Source organism: Gobius niger (genome assembly GCF_951799975.1).
Source record: "Gobius niger genome assembly, chromosome: 12".
In the NCBI taxonomy this organism is placed as follows: domain Eukaryota; kingdom Metazoa; phylum Chordata; class Actinopteri; order Gobiiformes; family Gobiidae; genus Gobius; species Gobius niger.
The window spans coordinates 21,213,877-21,241,640 of NC_136863.1; the positions used below are offsets into that span (position 1 = coordinate 21,213,877).

At 44.7% G+C, this 27,764-nt stretch overlaps 1 protein-coding gene across 1 annotated transcript; it reads left to right on the forward strand.

Annotated features, from left to right (window-relative positions):
* LOC306971131 (filamin-C-like) lies at window positions 1-27,764 on the forward strand. The gene is made up of 46 exons (XM_079567288.1): window positions 1-375; window positions 3,827-4,075; window positions 6,612-6,709; window positions 9,009-9,159; window positions 9,308-9,426; window positions 9,565-9,642; window positions 9,726-9,888; window positions 9,973-10,173; window positions 10,315-10,425; window positions 11,000-11,137; window positions 11,291-11,417; window positions 11,503-11,639; window positions 11,728-11,921; window positions 12,324-12,581; window positions 12,898-13,021; window positions 13,699-13,859; window positions 13,940-14,030; window positions 14,121-14,290; window positions 14,371-14,488; window positions 14,568-14,830; window positions 15,063-15,660; window positions 15,772-15,945; window positions 16,858-17,020; window positions 17,700-18,028; window positions 18,186-18,309; window positions 18,448-18,604; window positions 18,692-18,881; window positions 18,985-19,008; window positions 19,092-19,333; window positions 19,424-19,523; window positions 19,618-19,758; window positions 19,875-20,003; window positions 20,089-20,262; window positions 20,370-20,534; window positions 20,678-20,881; window positions 21,202-21,354; window positions 21,453-21,575; window positions 21,674-21,925; window positions 22,468-22,737; window positions 22,819-22,956; window positions 23,316-23,431; window positions 24,322-24,454; window positions 24,564-24,740; window positions 25,485-25,703; window positions 26,089-26,313; window positions 27,311-27,764. Exons 1-46 carry the CDS (start codon window positions 3-5, stop codon window positions 27,496-27,498), a joined length of 8,232 nt encoding a protein of 2,743 aa, XP_079423414.1. The 5' UTR covers window positions 1-2; the 3' UTR covers window positions 27,499-27,764.

Here is a 27,764-nt window from a genome sequence, read left to right on the forward strand (position 1 = left end):
TCATGATGAGCAATAACTACGGGGAAGAGCAGCTGCCGCCTCAGTGCTACCAGGATTACGGGGACGAGGGGGACGAGGACGAGATGCCCGCCACGGAGAAGGACTTGGCCGAGGACGCGCCATGGAAGAAGATCCAGCAGAACACGTTCACCCGGTGGTGCAACGAGCATCTCAAGTGCGTCAACAAGACGGTCACCGACCTGCAGAAGGACTTCGCCGACGGCCTCAAGCTCATTTCGCTCCTGGAGGTGTTGAGCCAGAAGAAAATGTACAGGAAGCACCACAGCAGGCCCAACTTCAGACAGATGAAGCTGGAGAACGTGTCGGTGGCGCTCGAGTTCTTGGACAGAGAGAGAATCAAGCTGGTGTCTATAGGTTAGTACTGTGCATGTTTTAAGGTTGTTCTCTTTTGGAAATGGTGACTCTTCATTTGGGCTGTGCAATTAATCGAAATTCGATTACGATTTCGATTACAACAGTAAACGATTACAAAATTAGCATAATCGCAAAAAATCGATTTTTCTTTTTTACATTTTTTTTTTTTAACAATTTGGGGTTTTTTTTGCAAAGCAGACTTGCGTTATTTCAGGCCGCTGGGATTATTTTCCCTTCGCTTTTCACGTGCCATGGCTCATGCTTTTGTCTGACATAAAAACAAACAGCACTGTGTGATGATGTCATCAGGCCGCACTGCTTAGTTTACTTGTGCAGGTGTGAGGACTGGCCAGCAGGGGGCAGGTGTGAAACAGGGACCTCTCTTTAATCAAGGCATACTTGAAATCATTTGTACTTTTATGACTGTCCAGAAAACATAAAGTGTAGTGTAGTGTTTTGATTAATAAATAAATAGAATAAAGATATACTTTTTTTTTAAGGCAACAAATAATCGTTTGAATAATCGTGATTTCAATTATGACAAAAATAATCGTGATTATTATTTTTTCAATACTCGAGCAGCCCTACTCTTCATTGACCTTTATAGGAATTATTGTCAGTCTTAGGTGTACCCCGCCTAATGCCCATAGCTGCAGGGACAAGTCTCACTAATTGCCTGAGAGCAAATGAACAAATTAATAAACAGTGACAGCAACAAATCTGAAGGGCATGACAACATAAAGCCCCACTACTACTACTACTAATACTACTACTGCTGCTTCTACTACAGTACAACTACGACTACATACAACAACCTACTGCTGCTACTATAACAACTTGCCATAATAAGTTGTATCCCGGTGTGGTTGTCATATCCAGGACTGGTTTCTCTGTTGACAAGTCAGTGATAAGTTGCACTAAGCATAGGTCAAAGCACTCATTGGAAAATGACTGCCGAGGTGCCAGTGAGATCACCCACTTGTGCCTAGGGTGCATCAGCCATGAACTTCAGGTTTGGCAATTCAGTGAGCCTGGGATAATGAAAAAGATGGATTTTGCGCAAGCTGACAGCGCTCACGTAAGACTCCACATACAAACACTTGGAGGTCGGAGGTCAAAAGCGACTTACCAGGGCTTTCTGTTGACAGCACACATCCCGTCCCCAAACATGAGTGAGGAGGGGATTAGCCCTTCTGGGATCCGGCGAAAGAGACAGATAGCTGGAGTTGCATTAAATTTGTGTGGATTCGTGTCAGAGTGAACTCCGGGGGGATGAATAGAATACCTCTTCAAAAATTTAACACCCCCCAAAATGAAACACACTGGGGCAGGAAGATGTATTGCTTAATTATAGAGTTGTGGACAAGCTCGCAATTCAATAGCGCAAAAACTTATTAAACCCATGCCTCTATATATTTTTTCCCCCTGTTTAGTGACTAATGACGCTGCCACACACTTGAGTGAAATTCCCAGCGTGGTTGAGGCCTTTGGTCAGCGGAGTGTAAGGGAGTTGTGTTAAATACTGAGCTAATGAGAGGAGTAGGGATATTTGGGTATGGATTCTGACACAGCCGAAAGTTTTATGAAGAGGTGTGATCTGGCTCGAAGCTAGACCAAAGAACGCAGTTTCAAATCAGATGCAACCGAGCAACAAACAATGACGATCCCAACAACAGAAAAAGAAAAAAAGGACAAACTAGATTTGACTCGATCAGATGTGCAGATGTGTAAAGGACTTAGCCTGACCTGAAGCAACTAAACACTACAGGCGCTTCCAGACCAAACCACGACCAGGCTCAAGATATCAGCATGTCAGCCTGGGCTTGGATATTGTGTGGAGGTCACGTCCCTATAGTCTTAAAAGGTGCTAAATGTTTGTATGGGACAGTCTGCTTTGGTGCCTGTGTCACCTCTTGTGCTGTGGCAGACTCGCGCTCTCATTGGTTCGGACGGCTTTGACAGAAAGGGGGCACAGTAATAGACGCCCTGGCATTTTACTTCCTGCCCTGGCACGCTCCCCCTGTGCAGCTTTACTGGGTCAATACTGTTAAAAGATAATGCCTCGCTTCCATTACACAGACCCAGGGATGCTAAAAAAAAAAAAAAAAAAAAAACCCAGCGGGGCTTAGTCGCACATGTGTCACAACTTGTAACTGGAGATCATTTGATAGATGCAGCTTGGCCCGCACAGTTGCCCTTAAATCTGGACAAAGTGCGGATAAAAAAACCCTGCTGTGACAAGACCCTGTCCCCACCTGCCTGCACGAATCAAGTAGTGACACATCAAATGCTGCTCTTGGAAAATAAAAGGCCTGCGTGACGTGAGGAAAAGTAAATTACAGTGTTGGAGGGTGAAATATTGCGACATAGACATACTGTGAAAATAGCAAAAAACAAAACTTAACGGAAATTAGGATCAAATACAAATGTGAATGAAACCAGGGCTATGTTCAATTCAGATTGAAACTAGGCCTAAACCACGACCATATGGATGATAATGATGATACGTAACCTAAATAACCTCAATCATCTTTTAAGCGAAAGAAGTGAGATCTCCGGAGACGCTGTTTGGCGTAACTGCCTGCAACACCAAATTGAAAGTGATTCAAATATGCTCATTTGACCAACTTTTCCTTCGAGTACTTGGGGGGAAATTAGTTGCGTGCGTGTTGTCAATGAATCTAATCTTGTCCGTTTGATTTATCATGCTGCTGCTGCCGCGGCCGCTACTTTTGGGTGTAATTGAAATCCGAGTGGTATTTATGCAGAGACAGAGAGAGATCCACTTGCACGTATCCTCAGCTGTCTGTGCCTTGGGAGTGCATTGTGACGGGATGACAGATTGTCAGGGGTCCGGACCGGGACAGCTGTCTGAGAGAAAGGGGCTCGGGGGGGGAGCAGCGAGCGCCGTTAGATTCTTGTCTCCTCAGCAGTCACTCATCATTGTTTATATTTCCACTCAGAATAGCCTGGTCAGCTCCTCCGCACATCAAGACTATTGATATTGCCGACGGTGTTGCACATAGTTTTAGATCAGAAAAAGCGGCTCACATCGTGGTGTTGTTCTGTAACCACAAAGTTACAATCTTGTTCAGGTGTGTCTACTGCTCATGCGTCTTTAGGCAGGGCACTGAACTCAACATGCTGGTGAATGTGGGGGAGTGATAGATGACAGCTGAGGTGTGTCAGCCACTTTTGCCATCACTTTAGATGGATTGAGATCACAATTTAAATCTATGCTAATATCAAAGGAAAGAAATGTACTATTAAAATATTCTTACTCAAGTAGGGGTTAAAGTCTGCAAAAAGTAAATTCAGCTATAAAGTATACAATTTGCATATGCTATAAAAAAAAGAGTGGTCTGGTATGCTGGTTGAAGATAAGAATACATTTTCATGCTTGTAAATAAATCCTTCTTAACTTTTTTTTTTGTCGTGTGTCCAACTACAGATAGCAAAGCCATTGTGGACGGAAATCTGAAGCTGATTCTGGGTCTTATCTGGACTCTCATCCTGCACTACTCCATCTCTATGCCCATGTGGGATGACGAGGACGATGAAGAGACAAAGAAGCTCACCCCGAAACAGCGGCTGCTGGGCTGGATCCAGAACAAGGTGCCCCAGCTGCCCATCACCAACTTCAACCGCGACTGGAGGGACGGGAAGGCCCTGGGAGCGCTGGTGGACAACTGCGCCCCTGGTGAGTGCGTTGAGCTGAAATCATCTGGGAGATGCAGAATATGGCAAACTATAATGGTTTATGTCAACTGTGGCAAACTAAAGGTCACTGTGTGGAGTTGGCTTGTTCTCTTTGTGTGTGTGTGTGTGGGTTTTCTCAAGGTTTCCCCATCAATCCAAAACATGCACAGTAGGCTAAGCACACCACGAACAATATCCTGCAGTGCCTAAAGGCACTGGTTGAAGGATGGGTGATATGCAGAGGCGACTGCTTGGGACACACACCACTTTAAGATCATGCGATTTCAGGAACATGAAGATAGATAAATAAATAAACACAATATCTAGTTCTCAAGTTTTTGCGACATTTCCCCCCTATTTAATGCATCACCATTGTCCAAGAAGTATAACTGAACACATTAGTAACATTATGTAAGGGCATTTCACCCCTCCCTAATGCTGAGTAAGAATAACTATCTGACAACTAGTGTGTACTTGAGTTTTCATCGGTTGCTATGGAGTTGGGGGTCAAGGGAGTTTCTGTGAAGTGGTATCGTCTTCCTTGGACACTCGGCTTACTCCACACCTCATCTTTTAAAGACAACCCTGTCACATACTCTGGAAACATACGTCTGCATTAAAATTGAGATTCAAATGACAAGTAATGTGTCCCGAGAGAGTAGGCAGAGTCATAGGTATAAAGAGGGGTCAGTGATGCCTGGAGGAGATCCCTGCCAGCTGTCCCACAATGACTGAAGCTTTCACCCGCTCCGTCCAGCACCCTGAGGCCCAAATATATAACGTTTATAGCCTAGCCACTGCAGCAACCCCAAATTTGGACACCATTCTTTCTCTCTTGTCATAGCCTTGGCTTGGCTTCAAAATGCACAGAGCTCTGAAGGATGCACGGAGCTGCAGGTCAGAAAATCCTAGAAATCACAAGGCCAAGTTTTGGGTCAGTGCCAGTTGTTAGATAGTGCGCTTTTAGCAGCGTTTTACTGTGGGAACGGTGGAGGAGTACCCAGAGGAGCAGAACTGTGTATTACTGTTTACAAGAGCCATTGATCTGAACAGGCTCATCCTTCAAACAGCAGGCTGCAATGCTGACCATACAAGGTGCTGTTTCATCTACTCAAGCCAAACAGCACGGTAATGACATTTGGTGTACCGCTGAATCATACCCACTGACCACATGTCCCCACCGCCAAAGATAAAATGAAACAAAGCTATCAAAAATGTGTACAGTTTATATATCATGCATGTGGAAGGGATATACTTAACAAAATTACTATGCATACTACCGCTGCAATTAGTGAACAATTACTACTTCTACTTCATGGTGACGACATGACTAAATGAAGACAAAGGCTCTCATGCTGTCATCTGTACGGTGTTGGTTTAGCGTTGAGGATGTTTCACCTCTCACTTGAAGAGAATTTGTCAGCAACAAAAATACTTTTGTGTTGTAGCCAAAATAGCTATCGCGCAAGACACTGAACAATTGAGGCCGATGAACAAGTTAAGAGAAGCTTTTGAGAAATTAACGTTAGCTTTGCCCGTTAGCCTGTTAGCTTCTTCTTTGTGATTCTATTAGTGTGTATTGGGGCCCCGACCCGTAGGAAGCAAAGTTGCAATTGTGGTTTTCTGGCCAGAGATACCAGGCAAAAACTAGCTCTACAGCAAGTACTGACGCAATTACAAAAATGTTGATGAATGTGTACCCAGTCAAATAAACCACTCCATAAATAAATGAATAAATAAATTTGGAAGGTAAACCCCTCTCCCCTAGAAGAATGTAAGTCCAGCCTGTTGCTTGAGGTATGAGGTGAAACACACTCAATACTAAAACAAAACAGAACTGAGCTTTAGAAGCTTTTTTATGATGGGAAACTCTGAGAGCTCACACATTACAAGTGCCACTACTACTATTTAACTTACGCCCCCTCACTCATTGTTGCTCCAATTACTTACATCACTATTTTACTTCTATCACCGACACCACCAAGTTAAGAGCCTTTTATTCAGTGGCTGCTAAAATACAACACAATTCTGTTAAGCACACTCAAAAAATAACATGGTAAAATATGAAAATTGACCACCCACAGTGTACAGTATTAAGCCCACTCCGGCGTCTTCTTAAAAATGATTGACAGCCCTCTTCTCAGCAGTGTGCACGCTCATAATTGTTAATATTGCCTCTGTGTCAATCATAATAGGATAAGGCTATTCGGTAGTGTGCCTGCATGGGCCTTTTGAGCGTGCTCCGCTCTTCCAATAGCCAGCACTAATCCAATTTGGGCATTAGCAGCACAAGGGAAGGGCTAGCTGTTGCTGTGGTGAAAGTGCCAGCGCGTGTGTGTCGAGATTATTTCCCGTTTTTTCCCCCTGAATGATTGTCCAACAGTGGATCCTCAAGAGCCCAACGCGCCGGGTAAGGTCATGTGATGGAGAGGAGGGTGTTGTCGAGATAACAATGGCTGCCTGAGTGAGCTTATTATAGCCCAGAGCAGAGTAGACTGATCTAACCTTGTTTACCCTGCTCCTGTGTTCCCGGTTAGGTCTGTGTCCTGATTGGGCAGAGTGGGACCCTAACCAGCCTGTGGAGAATGCCAGAGAAGCCATGCAACAGGCTGACGACTGGTTGGGCGTACCTCAGGTAATGTCACATGCAAAAACATAAAACAAATACTTTTTAAATGATTGGATCTATTTACGTCGACTTAATAAAGCAATAGTACATGAATGTGTTTCATTTAGAGAACATGGTGGACAGTGGAGATCACAAACCCTCTAGGTCAGGGGTGTCCAAGCTATTTTTCACTGAGGGCCACATACAGAAAAATATACAAACAACTGGGCCGCGGCACTCAGTAGAGGTCAGATAGATAAGTTCACCTCTATTGTATCAAAGTTAGCAAATTCAATAAAATGTTAGCTATGCTTTTTAATTGAATATGCTTAAAGGGACTATACGGGGTTTAAAAATGCTAAAATTAAGTATTTTCCTCCCCCTACATGTTCCAGCAATGTCCTAATGTGTAGAATGAACTCAGACCTATTCACCACAACAGCCTCTAAAATCCTGCACTGTCACTCAACAAGTTGTTACTTCGCTTTCGAATTGCCGTCATGCATAAGCTTAATATAGAAGCTGCAGTTACGCATAAGACCTGAGATGGCAGTAGTGAGCATAAAATGACCAACTTGCATCTAGTCCCTTTAAAGTAGAAATAAAAAAACAGCCTTCATCACAGCTTTCTATTAATGGATTTTCATTTATTCTATATATATCAAAATAATTAAAAGTGGGATATGGGCCGCAGATGGCCTGTGGGCCATAATGTGGACACCCCTGCTCTAGGTCAAGGTCAAGTTTATTTTAAAAGTAAAACAATACAAAGTGCGGTACACAGGCAATACAAAGTGCATTCATAAAGAATCAAAGTGCATTCATAAAGAACAAAAATGACAATCACATAGGCAGCAATTCTAAACATATAAGCAAGACTTAAATTGGGCAACATTAACAAACTTTAATTTATTTCTAAAGCATAAATGATACAATCTCTAATTAAAAAGAATAAAGTGTAACTTGTACATGACCCTGAGTCCAACCAGACAAAGCCCAAATACCAGTGATACACGTACCACAGTTTGAAAACCACTGAAAAAAGGTGTTACGTTTTCATGGGTTGTTTATTCATCCCCAGGCCTGATGGAAATTTAAACCTTGTTGTATCTCATCTTTCAATTCTCATATATACATTTAAGCACCCGCAAATCCCATTTCCACCCTACCTTATATACATATATCAGTGCCACTACACAGTATAGCCTATGATACGCAGCATCCTCTCGGGGAGCTCAGGCTGTAGGAGGTCATGAAATATTTATTGTTCTTGTAGCTTATAACATTTCCATTTGCTTTATTGTAGCTTGCAGAGAGTGCGCGGGCAGGAGTTTCTTTTTTTCTTTCATATTGTTTTGAGAAATTTGCGAAGCTGTGAAATGTGTGGAGGTGCGAGATTTCTGCAGGCTGTCAGATGCAGGCGGGAAAACAGCGGTGTAAATATGCCCCGCGCTCATCAGAATACGAAACGGAATCTAGCGGGACTCCGGCTTCTGTCTCCGCATTGCTGTACTGAAATGCGGTCTGGCGTACAGGTTGTCTGCCCCGTTTGCTTGAGACTCACTGCGCATCGTTCTCCAAAAGGCTTACAGGCGGAGCGATAGCCGGGGGCGGGGGGGGGTGGGTGGGGGGGGGTGTATGTCGTTGCTCTCCGGGGCCGGGGGCGAGATTCCACTGTGCTGGCACTAAGGAGATGCGGGAGAGGTCGGGCTCAGGATTAATCCCCCCGCCTGGCTTATTGCAGGCAACAATCCTTAACCCCTCTGTCCTGGGGTTAAATATAACCAGCACAGAGCGTGGCTTTGTGGCACAGTGTGATAGACAGGCAAACAAGAGCTGCGAGGCGAAAGAGCAGTCAGAGGTGGAGAGAATGAAAAAAGAAAAAAGAAAAAGTATAATCCAAGTTAAGCTGCAATGCGCTTGTGAGGGGGTTCAATGAAGAGTCGAAATAAAGTGAATATGATCGGCGTAAAGTTGAAAAATGTGGCAAGAGAATGTGTTCAAAACTGAAAATTGGACGTCCCTGAATACAATGGGCCCACTTCCTGACTCTGTCTATTCATCCATCATGCCAGGGCTGAAACTGAGAATTCAATTATATGCTAAAATGGGTGGAATTTTCTGATGCAAAATTTGGCAGATGTTCCCTTCTCGTGAACATGTGGGCATTCATAATTCATTATAAAATTGATGTTACGCTTCTTTGTTAGTAAAATTGGCAATGGGCTGAAATCCTGTATTGTGTCTACAGGGACCACGTTTTAATCACATGACAACAATGCAAGACATGCATACACCAACTTGAAAATGATTTTTGGATGTGCAGGTCATCGCCCCTGAGGAGATCGTGGACCCAGATGTGGATGAGCACTCCGTCATGACCTACCTGTCCCAGTTCCCCAAGTCTAAGCTGAAGCCTGGCGCTCCTACGCGTACCAAGCAGCTCTTCCCCGACAAGGTCAAAGCCTACGGCCCTGGTAGGTTGCAGGGACACGCACGGAAACCTACTTGAATTGTCTTTCATTTCAGTTTGTGCCTCGGTTTAGTCCTAGTTTTATAAATGTCAATGACAAAATGGGCAAAACGCGATATTCGGTAACTCCTGTCTTTGTTTTTGTATTGCAGGTATTGAGCCCCATGGTAACAAAGTCTTGCAGCCCGCCGTGTTCACTGTAGACACGCTGGAGGCCGGCAGCGGTGAGGTCCTGGTCTATGTAGAGGATCCTGAAGGACACAAAGAGGAGGCAAGTTAAACCTGATACACTCGGTTATAAAATATGTACCCAGTGGACAGGGCTAATCCCCGTGCTTAATAACTAAATGTCAAAGTAAGACCTAACATGTACTTTAACAATGTTTTTTTCTATTTTTACGCCGCATAGGCCAAGGTCAAACCAAACAGAGACAAAAATCAAACATACACAGTCACCTACCTCCCCAAGGTCGAGGGCCTCCACAAGGTAAGACCTCGTATAGGATACTTAAACCCTGCTTACAAATGAGCAACATACACCTATTGATCAAATGTCCTTTTATCCAATAGGTGAAAGTGCTGTTTGCCGGTCAGGACATTGACAAGAGCCCTTACTCTGTCAATGTGGCTAAAGATGTGGGTGACCCCAACAAGGTGCACGCCAGAGGTCCAGGCCTAGAGCCCACCGGGAATGTGGCTAACAAGCCCACCTACTTTGACATCTTTACGGCTGGTAAGAGCAGAGGTGTTTTGTACCTGCTGTTGCACATGTGACTGAAGAGTGAAAACTGACCTACACTCTGACTGTGACCTCCAGGCGCTGGGAATGGAGACGTCAGTGTGGTCATCATGGATCCTCAGGGCAAACAGGACACAGTGGAGCTCATTTTAGAAAACAGGGGCAACAGTGTGTTCCGCTGCACCTATCGGCCTGTGCTGGAGGGCCCACACACCATCCACGTCCTGTTTGCGGGACAGGAGATCCCCAAGAGCCCTTTCACTGTCAACGTTGCAGAGGGTGAGCCATCTGTCTGTCGTACATTACTGTCAGACAAATCTGATTTCTTAGCGATGTGTTAGTGTCAGTGCGGTCGATCCATCACAGCCGCAGGACCGACTGTCCACACCAGAGCATAACCTCCCTATTTGTCATTTCTAGCTCCACAAAATGCTCCTCCCTCAGGAGCTCCGCTGCAGATAGCACCTCAGTCAATGCGCGCCCCTCCTGGAGGTGGGAAGGGGGCTGTCCCCACAAAACCAAGCCGCCCAAGTTAGTATGGTTTGCTGGGCAGGAGCCTTCGCCATTTTTGTACAAACTCTGCAGATGCTTGAAGTATCTTGCGAGCAGCCCCATGCTGCGCTTGGTTGCCTGCTCCGTGCTGTTGCATCATGCAGCTTGATGGTTTATAGACTTTTATAAAAAGGGAAACATGCTCCAGAGACAGCCTTGTGCAAACAGCTCGTAGATTGTCCCAATTTTCGCCGAGTTCTCTTTATTGTGTTAAATGTTGTTGCTTGGGCTTTGATGTGCCTGTTTATTGTTGCATCAAATTGGCATCATTCAGATAAAGCCTGCAGTCAACATTTTTGATAGAAATGTTGTCAGACACTCCCCAGATGCTCTCAAATGCGTCAATGTCTTTTTCTCTATGTGGCATACATGTTATGTTCGCATCATTGTTGTTTACAGGTCCCGTCAATCAATATTTCAAGTGTCCTGTTTGAAATGAAGATTGTCCCATCTTTTCTACTAACACTGCTGTCTTTTGCTAGCTAGTGCTATGTTTCGTTTTAAGCCTTGCTAAATATTCCTTCTCTTTCTAAAAACCTTGTTATTCTTATAGCTATCAACCCGAATGCCTGCCGAGCTACAGGCAGAGGTCTACAGCCTAAAGGGGTGAGAGTAAAGGAGGTTGCAGACTTCAAAGTCTTCACCAAGGGAGCTGGCAGCGGAGCACTGAGCGTCTCCGTCAGAGGACCCGGTGAGTCAGACAGCTCCTTTATGCTTCACTCCTCACTCATCCGTCTTTCTGTTTTTAGCCGTGTGTTAGTTTTTGTCAGAAAAGTTACGTTGACTGTCACTGCGTTAAAAGCACGAATACACAGAGCTCGACTAAACCATGTGTTTTCTGTAGCTGGAGCGGAGGAGCAAGTCAAAGTGCGTGATGCAGGAAATGGAGTGTATGAGTGTGAATATTACCCACAGAGGCCTGGAAAATACACCGTCACCATCACATGGGGAGGACAGCCCATCCCACGCAGGTCTGATGCCACCCCTTACAATTAATCCACCATTACCAGTATGTTATTAAGTTTCCAAGCCGCTATTTCTTTGTTCTTTCTTCAGCCCTTTCGAGGTGGAGGTGGGTGAAGCGGCAGGCTTCCAGAAAGTTAGAGCCTGGGGTCCAGGTCTGAAGACTGGCATGGTCGGAAAATCTGCCGACTTTGTGGTGGAGGCTATCGGAACTGAAGTTGGCACTTTGGGTACAAACTCTTTCAATTTGACAAGCTGCTGCAGACGCATTGTAAATCCATGACCCGAATGTGGCATTTTTTCCTCTCCCATGTTCAGGTTTCTCTATTGAGGGCCCCTCCCAGGCTAAGATTGAGTGCGACGACAAAGGCGACGGCTCCTGCGATGTGCGGTATTGGCCCACTGAGCCCGGTGACTACGCCGTGCATGTCATTTGCGATGATGAGGACATTAAGGACAGCCCCTTCATGGCACACATCCTCCCTGCTGAAAATGACGTCTTCCCCGAAAAAGTAATTCTCATTTTTGTTGGTTTCAAACTTTAACAATAGAGTTTGTATTCGTCCATGCTCAACCATGAGTGAAGCAGCCTGAACAGGGTGTATTGTTGCTTCCAGTTAATTTGACAGAAATAAATGTGCCTGTGCTCAGACATTGATGGGTGCAGATAGTGTGCAAAATATAATTTTAATCTATTGACAAAATAGCACAAAATAAGAAGCTGAAACACCGGAAATACTTTCAAATGTCATAACTTAAGATAAGACTTCAATATAAGATAAATAAATATTAGTGCCTTCAAACAATAAATACTACAGTACATGGATAGAAGCACAATTATTGGAACCCAAAAGTAAATAATAAAAATGTGTTTTGGATAGAAGCTGATTTTTTTGTATCTGTGTACATTGCAGGTGAAAGCTTTTGGGCCTGGTCTGAAGCCAGCTGGCGTGATTGTCCACAAACAAACTGAATTCACCATTGACGCACGCATGGCCGGGAAAGGTCAGCTGAAGATCTATGCTCAGGATGCAGAGGGATGCGCCATCAACATCCAGATCGCTGACAAGGGAGACGGGACGTTTCACTGTGTGTACACTCCGGTCAAGGCCATTAAACACACCATCATCATCACCTGGGGCGACGTCAACGTGCCCAACAGCCCCTTCAGGGTAGGAACCTGCCGTTACACAACACACGGCTAGAGAATTAGACAAAAGGTGGAATGATTAACACTAGTGCGAGCTATATTTTAGTAAGTTGTACCTGTTTTGACCTGTTTACTACTTAAATGAATGTTGTTAGGATTTCTTTTACATGTAAATAGTGATTTGCCTTAGAATAATCCTCTACCTAAGTGGTCGAATCCTTCCACCTCTGGTAAAACTCATTGCTTTCAAGGAATTTAATCAAATGACACTTGACCAAATAAAGACAAAGTGAGAGGGCTGTGCTGCCTGTGCCTCAAGTGCTGTGTGATTTCATTAGATCCTGGTTGGAGAGGGCTCTCATCCCGACAAAGTCAAGGTCTATGGGCCTGGAGTGGAGAAGACAGGGCTCAAGGCTAACGAGCCAACATACTTCACTGTGGACTGCGGCGAGGCTGGCCAAGGTGAGCCCGCAACAATGTGCAGCTGCCCGGAGACAAAGAAAATCAAAATACTGATGATAAATTACAAATGGTACGGACTTTCATTTGCAGTCCTCATTAAGTCCTGTTTATTTCAAGTTGGGAGTTTTGCCCTAGTTTTAACTAATCAGTGTACCGTCTGGGCTTTAACTTGAAAAACTAGGATAGAGTTATGGCTACATAATTTTGAAAACAAATGTAATTGCAGTTTTCCTGAGATGCACTGAAGCTGTGATTAGATTTACTATTAAAGTCTTTCACTGTGCACATTAGGAATATGTCTCAGAGCATTAACATTAGAGAGAAGTCTGAAATATGAACCGCTGCAGGACTCCCAGACATCTCAGGATGTGATTGTAGAGGTCTGTACTGCAGGGTTAGCAGGTGATCCCACAGGAAGTATTAAGTTGTTCTCAAAGGATATGGTACTGCTTGATTAATTACAGTCTTTACAATTTTCTTCTCTAATTGTGCAGAGTAGTACATTTAGCTAGTGGAAAAACTTTATGCTTATTCATAGGTATCATGTAGCTGAATTAAAATCCAATCCAAAGAAATGTATTTTAAATCAGCTGAAGGGCACTTGTGCGCACTCATCCTCTCTTACTATTCACATTTCAACGACCTGTGTGCACTGATCTCATTGCTATGTGCCTTAGGGGACATCAGCATCGGTATCAAGTGTGCTCCGGGCGTGGTCGGGCCAGCAGAGGCCGACATCGACTTTGACATCATCAAAAATGACAATGACACCTTCACCGTGAAGTACACTCCCCCCGCCCCGGGGCGCTACACTATCATGGTCCTGTTTGCCGACCAGGTTGGAGCACAGATTATTGCCTTACTAAGCCTAGTGGCATTGTAATAATAATTGGTTTGCTTTTATAATAATCCTTTCAGGAAATCTCTGTTAGTCCATTCAAAGTCAAAGTGGATCCTTCTCATGACGCTGGCAAAGTGAGAGCCGAAGGTCCCGGGCTGAATAAGACAGGTTAGAAAGTGCTGGGAGAAAGAAGATGTTGAATTACAAGTGATCAACTCGTATCATCTTGTATCAGTGACACTCCTATGTGCTTTTCAGGAGTAGAAGTAGGCACTCCAACCCACTTCACCATCTACACAAAGGGAGCCGGCAAAGCTAAGCCTGAGGTGCATTTCGCAGCATCTGCCCCGGGAGAGGCTGTTCGTGACTTTGAAATCATTGATAATCACGACTACTCCTACACCGTCAAGTATACCGCACTTCAACAGGTACGGCAAGCCTCAGCTACAAGTACATTAACAATAGAGCTGTTCTATTGCATTATTTTCACTTTGTTTTGCTTTCGTAGGGAAACATGACTATTACAGTTTTGCATGGAGGCGATCCTATTCCCAAGAGCCCCTTTCACATCACAGTGGCTCCTCAGCTGGATTTGACAAAGGTGAAAGTCGAAGGTCTCGACAAAAGTAAGTACAGAAAACTCATCAATTCATATTCAGTTACAATGGGTTTCATTAAAATGTCATGAAATGTCTTACTTTGTAGAAGTGGAGGTCGGAAAGGATCAGGAGTTCACCGTGAACACAAAGGGTGCCGGTGGGCAGGGCGACGTAGGCGTGAAGATGACCTCACCCTCTGGCCGACCAATTCCCTGTAAGATGGAGTCGGACAAAGCCAAAGGCGTCCACAGCGTGAAGTACATTCCCCCGGAGGAGGGGCAGTACAAGGTTGATGTCAGCTATGATGGCAACCCGGTGATGGGCAGCCCCTTTGGAGTTGAAGCTGTGATGCCTGCTGATCCTTCAAAGGTAAAAAGATCATAGAAGTTGTCACTATGCCTAAGTCCCCAGCTGACGACATATACTGTACACATACATATTTATACACTGGCGTCAGGAAGTAGCCATACATTACTATTCAAATGTACTCTCAGGCTTATGAAGAGAAAGGGTCTGAGTAGTTTTAGTGCTATGTAATGAGATAAGAATAATTAAAAAAGGGCTGGGAACCTTCGACATTGACCCGACTGTTTTCACGCAGGTCAGAGCTTACGGCCCAGGCCTTAAAGGAGGCGTCGTGGGTAAACCTGCTCCCTTTACCATCGACACAAAAGGCGCAGGTGCCGGCGGTCTGGGTCTGACAGTGGAGGGCCCCTGCGAGGCTAAGATGGAGTGCCAGGACAACGGCGACGGCACATGCTCCGTGTCCTACCTGCCCACGGAGGCCGGTGAATACGCCGTGAACATCCTGTACGCCGAGAAGCACATCCCAGGGTCCCCTTTCAAAGCCGCCATCCGCCCGGCGTTCGACCCCAGCAAAGTGACCGCCAGCGGGCCCGGTTTGGAGAAGGCGAAAGCCGGCGAACCTGCCACTTTCACCGTGGACTGCACCCGCGCCGGGGAGGGAGAGCTCAGCATCGAGATTGTGTCCGACACCGGCGTTAAGGCAGAGGTGCACATTCAGAAAACAACAGAGGGCACTTTCTCGGTCACGTACATCCCGTCTTTCCACGGCTCTCACACCATCACGATCAAGTATGGTGGAAGTGTGATTCCCCACTTCCCCAAGGTCCTTCAGGTCGAGCCCTCGGTGGACACGACAGGGGTTCACGTCTATGGCCCTGGAGTGGAGCCAAGAGGTAAAATTATCATCTAAAATACAGCAACAGCAGAGTAGTTAGTGAGTTAATGTTGACTGCTCTTTGTAAAGCCCCTCCATCCCAAATTAAGGGTCTGCTATGTACCTCTAGGGGTTCTCAGAGAAGTCACTACCCACTTCATTGTCGATGCCCGTGCCCTGAAAAAGATGGGAGGAAATCATGTAAAAGTCCACATTATGAATCCGTCCGGTGCCAACACGGAGTCCCACATCACCGACAAGGGGGATGGCACGTACAGAGTGGAGTACACCGCATTTGAGGACGGTAAGAAGATCACATGATACAGTGGTTCTCGTTCGCTGCTTGTAACTAAGTACAAGGACATCTATGTTGTCATGGTTTAGGCACAGTTACGCCCCTAGGCCCGAGAAATGTCCCGGCTTATTAACTTTGTCTTTTACTGTAGCAAGGCTTAGCAAGGCTTTACATGTTGAATACTCTTACATATTCTGTGGTATTTGGTGGAAAAAACTTTGACAATGACAGCCTCTAACATTGACATTCTCCAAAGAAGTTAGTTCGCAATTGCTCTGACTTAAGGCGTACAAAAAGTATTACAAAGTACAACATTTTCCGCCTCGCTGCATCGCGTCGCCTGAATCAGAGCATATAGACAAAGCGGCGCTAACAGGTGTTTGAGTTGCGCTCCATCTGGGACTAAAACAGGCGAGTGCGAAAGGAAGAAAGAGTGAGTGAGGGGGTATAAATACAGCATGATGCAGTAGAGCAATGATGTGAGGAGCAAGAGAGCAGGGATAGAGGCAGACTTGGTTTTATAAATAGTCGGAGCTGGAACATGGCTCTTAACCAGGTATGTGTGAGAAAGGCAGCCTGTGCACAGCAACAATGACACTGGTTATTAATAGAAAGCTATAACACAAAGCAAAGAGATCATAGAGAACTTCACCCCTCGCAGTCACGCTTTAATATCGAGCCGGCGAGGGTATGAATCTTCTATATTGGCCTATAGAGGGGGCTTTGTCAGTAATTGTTCTAACACAATAATGAAAAGAGAACAGATGGAACGCCTAGTAGGTTCAGCAAACTGTGCCGCTATCTATCAACAGATGCTTATCTCCCCGAAAAGGGAATTTGTCCAGCCTCTGCAATAACAAGCGAACGCCAAGTAACAGTGTTATGTAGGGCCATGTGCAGTGAACTAATGTCTGTCCACAGGGATGCATCTCATAGAGGTGCTGTACGATGACGCGCCCGTCCCCAAAAGCCCCTTCAGAGTGTCTGTGGTGGAGGGGTGCGATCCGACACGGGTACGAGCCTACGGGCCTGGTCTGGAGGGAGGGATCACGAACAAGTCCAACTGCTTCACTGTGGAGACAAGGTACGTGTTAACAGGGAAAACAGTGAAATAGAATAATATTTGAAACAGATTTTTAAGAAAAAGTAGTCATGATTTAAAGCAGTACTAAGTAACTCATGCCCCTAGAGGCCATGTTGCGTTTTTTTTCTCATTAATTGTCTGTGAAAGTAAATACTACGCTGATACAAAAGACGAAGGGAGAGAGGGATATTGTACATCCAATTACACAATGAAGATCATTTTTTTTCACTCAAACTTGGCTGTAAACACTGTTTAAGTGGAGCTAGCCTGCAGTTTGCTTTGCTGGTTAGCCTGTTAGCTTCTTCTTTGTGATTCCATTATTGTGTATTGTGCCTCCGACCCGGTGCAATTGTAGTTTTCTGGCCGGAGACACCAGGGGGAGATGAAAGACCCCCTAATCATTCCATTAACGCTTGTATAACCCCCAGAGGGACTATTTAAGTTTAACAAGTTACTTAGTACTGCTTTAAAAGGATATTAACAGCTGTGTTGCTATAACTCTGAGGAATTGTATTTTGTCCATAATGTAATATTCCCATTGGCTCTCAGTCATAAAATAGAAAAAGTAGAGAAAAAAACATTTGTCCGGAGTAGATTCCTGTTAAAAACAGATTAACTACAATTAATCTACAACTAACTGTGTACAAGTTTATGAATCCACAAATATTTTTTTTTACAGGGGTGCTGGTACAGGCGGTCTGGGTCTGACGATCGAAGGCGCCTCCGAAGCAAAGATTTCCTGCAAAGACAACAAAGACGGCAGCTGCAGCGTGGAGTACGTCCCGTTCACGCCCGGAGACTATGACGTGAACATTAACTACGGAGGTCACCCCATTCCCGGCAGCCCTTTCCGTGTGCCTGTGAAAGACCCTGTGGACCCCAGCAAAGTCAAATGCTCTGGTCCAGGACTGGGCTCTGGAGTGAGGGCTCACGTCCCCCAAACATTCACTGTGGACAGCACCCAGGCGGGACAGGCGCCACTGGATGTCAAACTCTACGGGCCAACAGGTAAGAAAATGACATAAGAATAAAAAATGTGATGAGATACCGATTCTCAATTCGTGAATAGCAGGTTGACTTAGCGAACATTGAAACATTGAAAAAGTAAACATTTATTTGATTATATAATGGAATATATTTTTGATATATTTTTTTGTGTTTGTAGGTACTATGGAGCCTGTTGGTGTGAAGAATAACGGCGATGGGACACACACTGTCCACTACACACCAGCCCAAGACGGGCCTTACACTGTGTCAGTCAAATATGCCGACCAGGAAGTCCCGCACAGGTACAATACAACTGAAAATGCTCCGAACTGCTTTTATATGAAGTCTGTTAGGAAAGTGTAGCTCAGCACAATTTCACTTGGGAAGTCTGTCTTTTGAAGGCCTAGTAATGTAACTACAATTTTGCCCTTCATCTCCAGTCCATTCAAGGTGATGTCTCAGCCCGGGCACGATGCCAGCAAGGTTCGCGCCAGTGGTCCCGGTCTAGACACGAAAGGTGTGCCGGCCAGCCTGCCTGTTGAGTTCACCATTGATGCGCGCGATGCTGGAGAGGGACTGCTTACTGTGCAGATTTTGGTAAGAGTTACACTTTGCTGCTGCACTGTGCTTTTGAGGTATACTGTAAGTCAGCAGCTTTTAAAACTCATCGTTCTTCATTGGCAGGATCCAGAGGGAAAGCCAAAAAATGCAACTATCCAGGACAACAGAGATGGCACCTACACAGTGTCTTATGTACCTGACTCCACAGGGCCATACACCATTACCATTAAGTATGGAGGAGACGAGATCCCTTACTCTCCCTATCGCATCCAGTCTCTTCCCACTGGGGATGCGAGCAAGTGTCGGCTTACTGGTGAGCGAGCATGAGAATGCATAATAATCACAATAAATAAAAATGATTTATTCCATTCAAGTATCTACATTAATATTTAAACGCTCTCCCACTTTTGCTCTAGTATCTATTGGAGGGCATGGCATGTGTAAGTTGCTTTACTTTTCAAAACTAAAATATTTATGTAAATTTATGAAGTAAATTTTGAACAAACTTTCCTCCCCATAACAGCGAGCCTTCAGAGGCTGCAGACCTCCGAGGACACGGTCATTACTGTCGATGCAAAGGCTGCTGGGAAAGGCAAGGTGACCTGTAAGGTGCAGACCCCACAGGGAATGGAGCTGGACATGGATGTGGTGGAGAATCATGATGGCACCTTTGACATTTACTACACCGCCCCTGAACCAGGGAAATATGTTATTACCATCCGCTTCGGGGGGCAGAACATCCCCAAGAGCCCGTTCCACGTGGTTGTGAGTAAACTGTTAAACACTTTCTCCTTCAGCAGGGCTGTAACTGTCTCTGACATTCAGTTAAACTCAAACTGAATTTCTTGTTTTCAGGCCACAAATGAGCCTGTCGCGCCCCGTGATCCTGTGGACCCTCTTTTCCGTCCTGTTAATTTCCTCGTTCCGTTCACGCCGCAGCAAGGCGAAATCACAGGTCTGTGTGCTCATTCGAGGACACTCAAACTGTGCACCAGACACCCGCTGCATATTTCTATTTAGGTCACTGACCAAACCATTGACTATTGCAGGTGAAGTGCGTATGCCTTCAGGCAAAACTGCCCGCCCGCATATAACTGACAATAAGGATGGCACCATTACCATCAAGTACCAGCCAATAGAGAGGGGCCTGCATGAGATGGACATTAAATATGATGGCAACCATATTCCAGGTAAGCAACATGGGACTGCTGTAGAGAAAATCAAATAATATCCACTACATAAAAGTGTCCCTATACATTATGGCAAATATGAAGAAGTAATAGGTTTCTATTAACACCATTTTCAGGGAGCCCACTGCAGTTCTTTGTGGATGCTGTAAACAGTGGAGTAGTCACCGCTTATGGCCCAGGTCTGAGCTATGGCATGGTTAACAAGTCTGCCACATTCACTGTGGTCACCAAAAATGCAGGAGAAGGTAAGACTTGACAACTCCATTTCGCATTCTACAATATTTATAGATGTCACTGCTCCTTACTCGTGTATGCTCTTATTTGTCTTAGGCGGCTTGTCTCTGGCTGTGGAGGGTCCGTCCAAAGCAGAGATCACCTGTAAGGACAACAAAGATGGCACCTGCACCGTTTCCTACCTGCCCACTGCCCCCGGAGACTACAACATCATTGTTAAGTTTGACAACAAGCACATTCCTGGCAGCCCTTTCACTGCTAAGATAACTGGTGAGGAATCAACTATTTACCATATAGATTGCTTCAGTCTGCCTTATCCTTATATTTAATATTATTTACAGTAGATACATTCAAAATATTGCTTTTTTTCTGTCAAGGGGACGACTCCATTACCAGGACGTCCCAGCTGAACGTGGGCACAGCGGCTGATGTGTCACTGAAGATCGCTGAGACCGATATTAGCTCCCTGACTGCCAGTATCAGAGCACCATCAGGAAACGAGGAGCCGTGTTTACTCAAAAGGCTGCCCAACAGGCACCTGGGTAGGAAGCATTACATCACAAAAATAATAACGGCATCATTAACACGCTGCAACTGGCTGCTTTTACTCAGGCCATAGATTTAATCAGAATTCAATTAAAATCATCTGCACAGCCGTAATTCTTACTCTCAACTTTCTTTGCAGGAATCTCTTTCACACCTAAGGAGGTTGGGGAGCATGAAGTGAGCGTGAGGAAGAGTGGGGTTCATGTGGCCAACAGTCCCTTCAAGATCATGGTGGGTCAGTCGGAGATCGGCGAGGCCAGCAGGGTCAAAGCGTTCGGCAAAGGACTCATCGAGGCGCACACTTATGAAATGGCCGAGTTCTTTGTAGATACAAGGAACGCAGGTCAGTTTTGGCAAAAATACTAACTTTGGTGTGCAAATTAGAAGCTAGCCTCTCCACTTTTGATTCTGACCACACAAGCTGCAGTTTAGGAGATGCTCTGACTTACTTTACTGGCGATTACATGAGTTTATAAGCACTTTTCACGACTTGCAGGGGAGCAATACTATCACTGTAATGTAAACAGCTAGCCTCCTAAAAAGGCTTCACGCACAGTGCACAAAGGTCTTTTTCTGCTGAAGGACAAAACACATTTTATTCCAGTACTAGATATAAAGCCCTACGAAGTCACCCCATACTAACATGTTGATTTCATATTTTAGGCTACGGTGGTCTGGCGTTGTCTATTGAAGGTCCAAGCAAAGTGGATATTAACTGCGAGGATGTGGAAGATGGGACATGCAGAGTCACGTACTGTCCCACCGAACCTGGGAACTACACAGTTAACATTAAATTTGCGGAGAAGCACATCCCAGGTTTGAAGTTATTTTTATGCAAATATATTTTTTTACAAATGTCCTTGTCGCTCGGATACCTTCGTTTGATTTACTGTAATTGCTTCATTTGAATGTAGGCAGCCCATTCACGGTGAAGGTGACCGGCGAGGGAAGGATCAAAGAGAGTATTACCAGAAAGAGGCAAGCTTCCTCCATAGCGTCTGTGGGCAGCACATGTGGGCTTAACCTCAAGATCCCAGGTGAGTAGAGAACCCAAGGCCCAATCATGTAATTCAATAAAGTCGTCCCACGCCGGGCGCTATGAATTATGAATGACTCTCCTTTTTTTGATTTGTAGGAAACTGGTTCCAGATGGTGTCCGCTCAGGAGAGACTCACAAGAACTTTTACACGAAGCAGCCACACTTCTTATACACGGACTGAGCGCACGGAAATCAGCAAGACCCGCGCAGGAGAGACTAAGAGAGAGGTCCGAGTGGAGGAGAGCACCCAGGTGGGGGGAGGAGGCAGCCCCTTCAGAGACGTCTTCGGAGATTTCCTTGGCAGGGAGAGCCTCGGTAGTTTCGCCGGAATCACAGCGAGACCGGAGGGTAAGACGCCATGAGCATCACAGGTTTTTGTAATACTGTTTTAACGCGCAATTAGTTGGGCACAGATCATTAAGGCAATACACAGTGCTTTCGTCTTCATAAGGAGTGGATGAAACTACCACTAATTGCCTTTCTACTGTCACAAGATGCACAGAATTTTAATGATGCCATCTCACCCTGCGTTTTCCCATTTAATTGCTATTAAGTGGTTTGAAGCCTAGATGAAACGTGAGAAGACCTTCAATAGAATTTCAAAAAAAAGAATGAAGGATGAGTTTGCGCTGATTGATGAGATAGATTCTGAAATAAAACGGCTTGGTGGGTCAGTTTAAGAAGAATTTACCCCTGAACTAGATACTAGTGGAGACCATCATACTGTATTATCTTTTTCCTGGTTTAGACTTCATCTTTTACTCCTTATACTCCCAGAAAATACTTCGAGTCCTCCTTTATGTTGCATTTGACCCTTAAACTCAGTGGGTACTCATACGGTACGTAACTTCCCCCCCCCCACATTTCACTCCTCTTGCTTGTCTCCCCAGTTGAAAGCGGCTCTCAGGCGATGACGGCTCAGGTGACCAGCCCGAGCGGCAAGACGGCGGACGCTGATATCGTTGACGGGAGCAACAGCACCTACAGCGTTCGCTTTATCCCACAAGAAATGGGCCCTCACACTGTCAATGTCAAATACAGGGGGCAGCACGTTCCCGGGAGCCCCTTCCAGTTCACTGTTGGGCCAATGGGTGAAGGAGGCTCACACAAGGTCAGGGCTGGAGGTCCCGGTCTGGAGAGAGGTGTAGCCGGAGCACCCTGTAAGTACTTTTTGTGATACAGTAGATTGTGTGTTTTTTTTAAATCTATCATATTGATTTGTTTTCTTTTCTTGCTTTCAGCTGAGTTCAGCATTTGGACCAGGGAGGCTGGCGCAGGCGGCCTGTCCATCGCTGTAGAGGGGCCAAGTAAAGCTGAAATCTCCTTCGAGGACAGAAAGGATGGGTCTTGTGGAGTGTCTTACATTGTGAAGGAACCAGGTACAGCAATTCATAGTGCAATCATAGTAAGAATAAGAATTTTCATCAATGGCCACACACCAACGGTACTGCATGTCAAAAAAGCAGCTTGCTTTTGTGGCGTAATGGCAGATGGAACTAAACCGCTTTTAAATCCGATAAAAAAAAATAACCATGTATGCGGGAGGGGGGAAATCGTACCAAATGGGCGCTCCAGAATCAAATCATTGTAAAAGCATTTTCCAGAATGTTCCTGAAGTATTTTATTTTGTTGTCACAGAAAAAAAAAGAAACATTATAGTCAAACTAAAACTCTATCGGTGGGTTGTGCTTTTTGTAGTTTATCTGATGTTTAATAAATAACGTTTCCTTTTTCCCAGGCGACTACGAGGTGTCAATCAAGTTCAACAACGAGCACATCCCCGACAGTCCATTCATTGTGCCCATAGCCACACTGTCAGACGAGGCCCGCAGGCTCACTGTCACCAGCCTTCAGGTAAAAATCTGACCCAGATCCACACTGACACATGAATTAGGAATAGGTCAGAGAGCGAGCTGGATATGAACCTTTTCTTTTTCTTGCCTAAAAGCACTTTGCCCTTGATTTGTGATTAAATGGCAGTATCAGAGGTTTGTCCAATGGCTGTAATTCTGTGATAGCTGGCGAGTGATGAAGGCGCGGATTAAGTGTCCCTTGCTAATATGGGCTAACAGAAGCTGTGCTGTGTGGGCACAGTTTGTGATATTGAAAAAAATAAAAAAAAGACAGCAGTTACTGAGCCAGGAGAAGATAAAAAGTGTTGTTAATACTTGAAAAAAAAAAAAGATCTTTTAAACACATCCGTGACAGCTCACTATATTGGCTCTTTCACAATTTGAAATAGCTTGTTATATTTGCTCCATTACAGCTGCCAGCGTTTGTGAAAACACGTATTTTTAGTCATCTGAGCTGCCACTTTCAACAGTGTTTACATGCCCGTCGTGTCAGGTGAAGTGTGATATCAGACCAATGTCACAATAGCTCCTGTGTGACTCACGGGACTAGAACATTTAACGCCTCGCTTTGAACTACGACCTTTTCTGCCTCTCACACCCAATCACACTCCCGTCTATTCTTACTCAGGCATGATGATGAGTCATAAAGAGGTCCCCGAGAGGTTCAAACACTTGTGCACACGACTAGGGCTGCACACATTTATGTTTGCCACAATATTAGGAATAAATGGCTGAATTGTGTCAATGTGCCATCATTTGTGCCATAGTTTGAATCTGTTCTTATAAAAATGCTTTATTATTATTATTGTTATTAAAACATAGCAATGGCATCTAACAAACAAAAGCTTTTCTGTACACCACAACCCTTTGACAATGTTTCATCTTTTCCAGGAGAAGGACTTGAAGGTGAACCAGGAGGCCACTTTTATCGTGCAGAGGAATGGGGCAAGGGGTGTGGTCGACGCCAAAGTGCACACCCCCTCCGGCTCTTCGGAGGAGTGCTACGTCTCTGACCTTGACGGCGGTATGCGTCACATTTGCCATAAAAAAGTTCCAATAATGATTCTTCTGAGGTATTATGAGGTCGTTTTTTTTTTTACACTGAGCACCAATTATCCATTTTGTGTCTGCAGACAAAAGTGCCATTCGTTTTATTCCACGGGATAATGGCGTGCACGCTATTGACGTCAAGTTCAACGGGTGTCACATTCCTGGAAGCCCCTTCAACGTGCGCGTAGGTGACCTCGGGCTCATCGGAGATCCCGGCATGGTTACTGCGCACGGGCCCGGGCTGCAAGGCGGGACCACAGGTAACTAAGATACAGATTAACACAGTGTTTCGCATTATGTGCCAATGCTTTGTGGGTCAACTAGTTGAACCCTTTATGGTGCAGGTGACTATTTTTGGTAATTTCCGCACACTTTACATATGGCCTCCCTGCTGCACATCAGTAAGGTAAAGAAGCATGTAGTCCTCACTACATCACAGATCCCACTGTGATGAAACTCGCACATTTTATTGGTGAATAATTGTGCTAAGTGATGATATATGTGGTAGTTTTGGAGGACATAGTAAAATAAGTGAAATTACAGCATGAAAAAGGCAGGCACCACATTTGATCATACAACACTTCACTTAATCCTAAAGTTAATTACAAAAGAACCAATAAACCTGAGGACTATGTTTTTTTGTTGCCAGGTTATTTTAAGTACAATTTTTAGCAAACAATATTGGAGGTGACTGACCACGCCCACTGCACATAAAGCACAATCACATGACACAAACTATGACAGGTGTGATCAAACTTAAAATATAAATCTGGACCACTGCTTTGTCCAGTTTTAGGAAATGTTTATCCTGGTTCAAACTGATTGTGACTGGATTAGCCACGCCTCTGTTCTACATTCATCTGTCAATTCTTCCAAATCAGTTCTGGTGTAGATATGGTTTGTATTTATTTGAATTTAGCCTGCCTGATCCAGTCTCAAGTTTGTGCTAGATTTCCTCTAGATAAAGTCTCCCATTCACCTTCACCTTTCACCATTTCCCCCAGGTGTCCCTCTGGAGTTTGTGGTCAACACTTGCAACGCTGGCTCTGGAACCCTCTCCGTCAACATTGACGGCCCCTCCAAGGTCAAAATGGACTGTCGCGAGTGTCCCGAAGGCTACAAGATCGCGTACACACCAATGGCACCGGGCAACTATCTCATCACTATCAAGTACGGCGGACCGCAGCACATAGTTGGCAGCCCATTCAAGGCTAAAATAACAGGTTTGTTTCACACTCATTCTTCCATCTGATCCGTGGATTTAGATGACAAGTCTCTATTATGAAACAAATGGCTCTGTGTGGATGTCAGATAAATGTTATGTCATCTTTTTTCAAAATGCTCTCTGCGGGTATTACATAAAAACGTTCTTTACAGGCTTAGCGGGTGAAATATCCTGTCACGACTTGATACAAACTAGCTCCAAAACATTCAAATCATAGCTCCTATGAGTCTGAAGTATATTTATTTCAGCTCAAGCCGTAGCTAATGTCTTGCAGGAAACCTTCTCTGAGAAAGCACTTCATACCTTTGTCAATACTGTCTGTTGTGTAATGTCTGGGATAGGCAATAATTATATTTCTTTAAACGTTTCCTCTTTTATTGCAGGTGCCAGACTGTCAGGGGGTCACAGCCTCCATGAAACCTCCTCTGTTTTAGTGGAAACTGTCACCAAAACCTCTAAAGTGGGCGGGACGTACAGCTCGTCTTCTTCTTCTTCCACATCAGCCAAATTGGCGTCTGATGCCAGCAAGGTGCTGTGCCGCGGAGCAGGCCTGTCCAAGGCAGTCGTGGGGCAGAAAAACAATTTTACAGTTGACTGCAGCAAAGCGGGTGAGATGACAACCTGTGCACTTGGTTTGGTTACTAATGTGAATTTTCTTACATGGTCTGGTAGTTATTCCACCACATGCAGTGCCCTCAAGAAGTATTGACAGTTCTGGTATTTATGAGGAAAAAAAACACAGTAGAAAATTGTCTTTTCCTTTGAGCATTTAAAGGTAAACTCAAAATATTGACAAAAAAACTTTACTCCCTGCTGACAAAAAAAATATTGTAGTTCAAAACAAGAATTGAAAACATTTAAATGAAAAACGGAAATATTATGCCGTGATTATTGGCACCCATTAGTCAGTACTTTGTGTTACCTCGGCCAAGATAACAGCTCTGAGTCGTCTCTTGCAAACTCTGATGAGGCTGGAGAAATGAGCGTGATTCTTTTGAGTGCATTCTTCAACGCTAAACATTTTCTTGTCTCATTTTTATAAGGTGCTGCCAATGTTTCTTGAGGTCACTCAACATTATAAGCCAAGATACGCTTTGTGCCTGTCCCAACATGGGAAACACCAGAGCAGAAAGAACGTTTCCTAAATGAAAAGTTACATGTACATAAATTATATTCAGCCTATTTGTTGTGTTGAGTTTGTGGCGCACTTTTGCAGCTAGATGAGTCTAATTATATTACCATACATAATGTATTGCTGTGTATAGTTTTGTCTCACAGAGATTCATAACATGATGCCAAATATTCATTTTATTAGGTTTTTGTGCGAGGTAACAGCCTGCTGAAAGTGAAATTTAATACTGTGGTAAAGAAAAATCATCAACATTAAAAGTTAGAGCCCGAAAATTACAACCGTCAGAAAGTCTTTAAAACGCTCTTGAGCTAAATTATAGAATTAAATGAGGATTCTCTGTAGCTTTGTCATTACCTGCAGTAATTGAATCCATTATTAACATAGGAGGTATCGATCAGCGTGGCTTCAAAACACGCTTCTTTAAGAGACCTCTGGTGAACCTTATCGATCTCATTTCCCTATCTCTCCCCCAGGTACGAACATGCTGATGGTCGGCGTGCACGGCCCCCATGCCCCCTGCGAGGAGGTATATGTAAAGCACATGGGCAACAAGCTCTACAATGTCACGTACGCCGTCAAGGACAAGGGCAGCTACACTGTTATTGTCAAGTGGGGCGATGACAACGTCCCTGGGAGCCCTTTCAAAGTGGCCGTACCTTAAAATAAACTGCACCAATTAGACGCCAATGACAAAGGCACTTCTCTTCGACCTTTCGCACGCCTCCATCAAACACACACCAGCCGTCGATCAGCATCAGTGTCCCTCCTCCCGTCAGCCCAAAATGCACTAAAGGACATTTGCCTACAAAGTCGAAATGATTGGTGCCAAAGTTTTGTCGTCATGTGTGATGTCATGAGTGATTTCTGCTCTCTCCATGAAATTCTTCCTTTTCCATTTCGTGTAATGCCGTTTTATGTGAAGACATG

Excerpts from the sequence above, each read along its gene's own strand:
- LOC306971131 (XM_079567288.1), top strand. The coding sequence starts at position 3 with ATGATGAGCAATAACTACGGGGAAGAGCAGCTGCCGCCTCAGTGCTAC. Across the intron at positions 9,160-9,307 it reads GGTCAAAGCCTACGGCCCTG|GTATTGAGCCCCATGGTAAC; the intron begins GTAGGTTGCAGG and ends TTTGTATTGCAG. Across the intron at positions 19,334-19,423 it reads AGAGCCCGTTCCACGTGGTT|GCCACAAATGAGCCTGTCGC; the intron begins GTGAGTAAACTG and ends TCTTGTTTTCAG.